Source organism: Nansenia antarctica (assembly GCF_963989245.1).
Source record: "Nansenia antarctica genome assembly, chromosome: 10".
Taxonomy (NCBI): Eukaryota; Metazoa; Chordata; class Actinopteri; order Argentiniformes; family Microstomatidae; genus Nansenia; species Nansenia antarctica.
In genome coordinates this window covers 24,079,449-24,086,407 of record NC_137680.1, presented here as the reverse complement: position 1 = coordinate 24,086,407, position 6,959 = coordinate 24,079,449, and the positions used below count along the sequence as shown (strand labels likewise).

General features: G+C 49.1%; 1 protein-coding gene across 1 annotated transcript in view; it reads left to right on the top strand.

Moving 5' to 3' along the window:
- Nucleotides 1–6,959, top strand: part of phactr4b (phosphatase and actin regulator 4b) — a gene marked incomplete at both ends in the record, with an annotated part of 29,243 nt that overhangs the window by 2,001 nt on the left and 20,283 nt on the right. The window contains one exon of the mRNA XM_080541109.1: nucleotides 2,369–2,692. Within this exon, the coding sequence (XP_080397235.1) occupies nucleotides 2,369–2,692 (324 nt within the window). The remainder of the gene's footprint in view (nucleotides 1–2,368; nucleotides 2,693–6,959) is intronic.

The window sequence follows — 6,959 nt, the reverse complement described above, 5'->3', positions numbered from 1 at the left end:
GTCATCGGCAGACAGGGAAGAAGGAGGAGGGGGAGGAGGTGGATTAAGGAGTGTGGAGAAAGTGGAGAACAGTTTTCTAGGATTAGAGGCAGAATAATGTATTTTGGAATGATAGTAGGATGCTTTAGCAGCTGATGCAGAAGAGGCGTAGTTGGAGAGGAGAGAGTGATAGAGGTTAAGGTCATCAGAGAGGCCAGTTTTTCTCCATTTCCTCTCAGCTGCCCTCTCTCTCTCTCTCCCCCCCTTCTCCCTCTCTAACCCCTCCCCTCTCTCTCTCTCTACCCCCCTCTCCCTCTCTCTCTCTATCCCCCCTCCCCCCTCTCTCTCTCTCTCTCTCTACCCCCCTCCCCCCTCTCTCTCTCTACCCCCCTCCCCCCACTCTCTCTCTCTCTCTCTCTACCCCCCTCCCCCTCTCTCTCTCTCTCTCTCTCTAGCCCCCCCCCTCTCTCTCTCTCCCTAGCCCTCCCCTCTCTCTCTACACCCCCCCTCTCTCTCTACCCCCCTCCCCCTCTCTCTCTACCCCCCCCCCCCTCTCTCTCTCTCCCTCTCTCTCCCCCCCTGTCCTCCAGATATAGCTGGGAGCCTCTCCCCCCCCTCCCCCCCCCCCCCCCCCCTCCCTGGGGCCCTGCTCCAGCTTTGAGGCTTGTTAATAACTCGGCCTCTCTCCTCTCCTCCCCTCTGTTCCTCCTCTCTCCTCTCCTCTCCTCTCCTCTCCTCCCCTCTGTTCCTCCTCTCTCCTCTCCTCTGTTCCTCCTCTCTCCTCTCCTCCCCTCTGTTCCTCCTCTCTCCTCTCCTCCCCTCTGTTCCTCCTCTCTCCTCTCCTCCCCTCTGTTCCTCCTCTCTCCTCTCCTCCCCTCTGTTCCTCCTCTCTCCTCTCCTCCCCTCTGTTCCTCCTCTCTCCTCTCCTCCCCTCTGTTCCTCCTCTCTCCTCTCCTCTCCTCTGTTCCTCCTCTCTCCTCTCCTCCCCTCTGTTCCTCCTCTCTCCTCTCCTCCCCTCTGTTCCTCCTCTCTCCTCTCCTCCCCTCTGTTCCTCCTCTCTCCTCTCCTCCCCTCTGTTCCTCCTCTTCTCTGCTCCTCCTCCTCTTCTTTTCTCTCCTGCCTTCCAGAGCTAAAGCAGTTGGCTCAACCCTCACACACGTGACCGACCGACTCCAACCATTAGCCTAAACACTGAGAGATGTTAAGCTAGCTAAGCTAGCTAACAGCCACCGCCATTACACCACCATTAGCATACACTCTTGGGAGTTATATAGCTGTCGGCTAATGGATACCACTCCTAGAATGAGCGATTAGCCTTCCTGTTGAAAGCGAATGTGAAAGTACGCTAATGGATGCCGCTCACTGAGAGCATGTGTTGGTTAGCCTCACCTAGCCTGCTCACTGAGAGCTAGTGTTGGTTAGCCTCACCTAGCCTGCTCACTGAGAGCTAGTGTTGGTTAGCCTCACCTAGCCTGCTCACTGAGAGCGTGTGTTGGTTAGCCTCACCTAGCCTGCTCACTGAGAGCTAGTGTTGGTTAGCCTCACCTAGCCTGCTCACTGAGAGCGTGTGTTGGTTAGCCTCACCTAGCCTCTGCCTCTGCTTTTAGATGTCAGCACCCATGAGTGTGTTATCTCCCCTGACACTTATCCTTCATTCTCTCTCTCTTTCTCTCTCTCTCTCCTTCATTCTCTCTCTCTCCCTCTCTCTCTCTCCTTCATTCTCTCTCTCTCTCCTTCATTCTCTCTCTTCTTTCTCTCTCTCATCTTTCTCTCTCTCTCTCTCTCTTCATTCTCTCTCTCTGTCCTACTTACGTACTCTTGCCTGTGTGATGTCTTTATAACCCCTTCAACAAACCTCAGCCGTGTGTGTGTGTCTCTGTGTTTGTCGCTGTGTGTGTGTCTCTGTGTGTGTGTGTCTCTGTGTGTGTTTCTGTGTGTGTGTGTCTCTGTGTGTGTCTCTGTGTGTGTGTCTCTGTGTGTGTGTCTCTGTGTGTGTCTCTGTGTGTGTGTGTGTCTCTGTGTGTGTGTCTCTGTGTGTGTCTCTGTGTGTGTGTGTGTCTCTGTGTGTGTCTTTGTGTGTGTGTCTCTGTGTGTGTGTGTCTCTGTGTGTGTCTCTGTGTGTGTCTCTGTGTGTGTGTGTGTCTCTGTGTGTGTGTGTCTCAGTGTGTGTCTTTGTGTGTGTGTCTCTGTGTGTGTCTGTGTGTGTGTGTCTCTGTGTGTGTCTCTGTGTGTGTGTGTGTCCTTGTCCGCGTCAGTGTGCGTGTGCGTGTCTGTGTCTGTGTCTGTGTCTGTGTCTCTGAATGTGTGTGTCTGTGTCTGTCTAGGTGTGTGTGTGTGTGTGTGTGTGTGTGTGTGTGTATAACGCCTTCTCCCTGCGTCTGTGTTGCAGAGTCCGACAGCCATTTTGTTCCGGACCATGATGCATTGCGGGACACTCTCCGGGAGCCCCTCCCCCCCAAACAGTCCGTCATGCCCCCCAAGTGGCTGCTAAGCTCCGCCCCCGAGCCTGGCAGCGAGGGGGGGTCCCCCCGCCCCCCCTCCACCCCCACCACCACCTCTGCTGTGGCCAAGCCTTCTAGGACCGGCTCGTCAGCGGCCTCCAACTCCCAGAATGCACCAGTGGTCTCGCTGCCGGCCCCCCAGCCCGTCGCCAAGCAACCCCCGCTGCCCCCCCCCAAGCCTGTCGCCAGGGGCAACAACACAGCCATGCTGGGTGAGGACACACACACTCACACACACACACACACACACTCATACACACACACAAACACAGACACTGACACACACACTCACATAGACACACACAGACAGACGCAGACACACACACACACACACAGACAGACACACACACACACACACAGACGCCGACACACACACACACACACACACACACACACAGACAGACAGACACTGACACACACACTCACATAGACACACACAGACAGACGCAGACACACACACACACAGACAGACACACACACACAGGCACACACAGACGCAGACACACACACAGACACTGACACACACACTCACATAGACACACACACACAGGCACACACACACACACACACACACACAAACACAGACACTGACACACACACTCACATAGACACACACAGACAGACGCAGACACACACACACACAGACAGACACACACACACACAGACGCAGACACACACACACACACACAGACAGACAGACACTGACACACACACTCACATAGACACACACAGACAGACGCAGACACACACACACACAGACAGACACACACACACAGGCACACACAGACGCAGACACACACACAGACACTGACACACACACTCACATAGACACACACAGACAGACGCAGACACACACACACACACACACACACACACACACACACACAGAGACTGACACACACACTCACATAGACACACACAGACAGATGCAGACACACACACACAGACACACACACATGCACAGACAGACAGACAGACACAGACATTTACATTTAGTCATCTAGCAGACGCCTTTACCCAAAGAGACTTACAACAAGTACATTTGTCTGAGTCAGTGAATCATCTGATCCATCAGTCATCATAAGAACAGTGATCTCTGCTGGCCAGGGCCGTTGAATATCGGCGCTCTAACCTGTATGAAACCTGTGCTCCTACCCTGCCAGTCTGCACTGATTTAGGACAACAGTGCAACAACTTCGCGGCTGAACTTTAGTTACATTTACGGCCTCATATGCCATCAATGGGAAACGTGGAAAAATGCATGACTTACAGATTTATTTTTATGACGTTCGGAAATCCGATGTGACAGGAATGCTGGAGAAACAGCCGCTGTCCACTGCATTAATTAACTACATGTCCTTGATGAGTCTCCCGCTCACTGCCCTCCATCAAAAATGACACATCCATCGATAATATTACATAATAACAACTGCTCGGATTAGATTGCGAGTTGTTTTGGTATAATAAGTGCCGCAATACAACTATAGCGTCATATACCACCAAGGGGGGGAAATTCGCGCCTATCATGCTTTAGATAGATAACTTTTTTTTAGATAGATCAGCTTTAGATAGATAACTTTACATTAAATATGTCTACCATCATCCGCTGTCAAACACCACAATTTATTTCTAAATAAACATGATTGTACATCTCTGAAATGTTAATCGCGCACCGATGTATTTCTATGGGGAAGGCTGTGCTTGACGATTCCATTGGACTGACGCCGGGGCAGAGGAACAGGGTGACTGGTCTATGATGCATTGTAATGACATTAAACTAAGATAATAAGATGGTTATCATAATTTTTCAAATCTTTATTAATAAGTAATTACTGAGAAAGTAAAATGACATTTCCGCATTGAATAGAGCGACATAAAATTTCTGTAGATGATTCGCGATGCATGTTGGAATCAAGGGGTACGGCTTCAAAGCTAGTCTGGTCCTGAAATCGCTCGAAACGAAGCCATGGATAGCCCTCCCCCTTACCCCTTCCCCTCTGTGAAATATGAATTGGGACACCCCTACCCTAAACGTGAACGCGCAAAACGAAGCCATAGGGGTGAAAACGAAGCCGTAGGGGTGAATTGGGATTGGCCCAAAGTATGGAAGAGGGGTAACAGTGAGGTTGGAGGTATGTAGAGGGGTAACAGTGAGGTGGGAGGTATGAAGAGGGGTAACAGTGAGGTTGGAGGTATGTAGAGGGGTAACAGTGAGGTGGGAGGTATGTAGAGGGGTAACAGTGAGGTGGGAGGTATGTAGAGGGGTAACAGTGAGGTGGGAGGTATGTAGAGGGGTAACAGTGAGGTGGGAGGTATGTAGAGGGGTAACAGTGAGGTTGGAGGTATGTAGAGGGTAGGGGTGGGCATCAATGATCGACGATCGATAATTGATTGATAAGGATCTTGGTCGATCACAAAATATTTTGCTCGATAATCATTAATAAATTGAGTGGAAATTAGTTTGTCCACGTTATGTGTGAGAAATGAACTTTGCATTTGCCTTCGCATTGAATTTCGCAACGCAGTACGGCATGATGCAACAAGTTACGCCGCTCATTGCAAACACTGCGCAGTGACATATAAATACAACACGACGACGACCCTGATGAAATACCACCTGCAAACAGGACATCCGACCCTGATTGCTCCTTCGCTACCTTCTCAGCCCTCCATCACGTCTCATCTAATACGCGGGAGGTGTGATGCACAACGAGAAGAGAAAGTAACGATGGCCATCTGCAAATTAATCGAAACAGATATTCTGCCGCTCAGTTTTGTCGAGGGTAGAGGATTTCGTGCGCTCATGCAAATAGTCGAGCCAGCATATCCTATTCCATCGCGACGTTCCATAACCAGGGGCATAGAAATCAAGAATAACGTTTTTTCCCCAAGGAAAACATGCTTGTTATTTCTGCCCTAGGCGTTGTTTTAATGAAAAAAAAGCTTATCAATTAATCGATAATTGATCGTTAATTCTTGTGATTATCGAAAAAGAAATTGTTATCGTTTGCCCAGCCCTAGTAGAGGGGTAACAGTGAGGTTGGAGGTATGTAGAGGGGTAACAGTGAGGTTGGAGGTATGTAGAGGGGTAACAGTGAGGTGGGAGGTATGTAGAGGGGTAACAGTGAGGTGGGAGGTATGAAGAGGGGTAACAGTGAGGTTGGAGGTATGTAGAGGGGTAACAGTGAGGTGGGAGGTATGTAGAGGGGTAACAGTGAGGTGGGAGGTATGTAGAGGGGTAACAGTGAGGTTGGAGGTATGTAGAGGGGTAACAGTGAGGTGGGAGGTATTTTTTTTATTTTTTTTATTTAACCTTTATTTATACAGGTAAGAAACACATTGAGCCCCAAGGGCTCATTTTCAAGTGTGACCATACAACATCCACCACAAACAAATACAATACAAAACCTGGCCTACATAGTCTAAAAACTGAACTAAAAACTACATAGTCTAAAACTAAAACTAGTCTAAAACAGTCTAAGATAATCTAAAACTAAACCTAAAACTAGACAGCTAAAGATCTAGGGACAGGGAGGGATCAGTAATGGGCAAAAGGGAGGGTCAACTTAATAGCAAGAACAAATCCTGGACTCGCACTGTATGCCTCTCAGCAAGAGCTTGAAACTGGAAAGAGGGATCAGCTGAGACAGTTTCAGACTCTGCTGTAATGAATTCCAAGAGGAAGGGGCTGCAAATGAGAACGCCCTTTTGCCTTTCATGGTCCGGACCAAGGGGATGGAGTATGTGATGATGTCCTTTGTGCGAAGGCCGTAGACGGATTGCTTGCGTGACAGGTGGTTAGAAAGGTAGGAGGGGAGCAGACCAAGGATGGATTTGTAAATGAAAATATACCAGTGAAGGGTTGGCGGATAGAGAGAGATGACCAGTTCACCAGAGAGTATAGCACACAGTGATGTATAAGGGGTTTACAGCCTGTTATGAATCTTAACGCGCCATGGTAAACTGCATCCAGATGTTGAAGAGAGGTAGCAGAGGCATTCATGTACAAGACATCACCGTAGTCCAAGAGAGGCAGAAAGGTGGCAGCAACCAGACGTTTTCTTGCAGCAGCTGAGAAACAATACTTGTTTCTAAAGAAAAAGCTTAGCTTCAATTTTAGTTTCTTTAGAAGGTTGTCTATATGCAATTGAAAAGAGAGGCTGTCGTCCAGTTGAATGCCAAGGTATTTGTAGTTTGGTACAAGCTCAATAGGTGAACCCTGACATGATACAATGTCAGGAAGAGCACTTGGCACCCGCTTGTTATTGGAAAAATGCATGACTTTGGTCTTCCCTGTATTCAACACCAGTCTGAGCTGAAACAGCTGGGACTGAAGGGCATCAAAAGCAGTCTGCAAAGCCTCGAAGGCACGGTTGATAGAGGATGCAAAGCAATACAAGATTGTGTCATCCCCATACAAATGAACAGCAGCATTAGAGATTAATCCTATTTCATTGATATAAATGGTGAAGAGAGTTG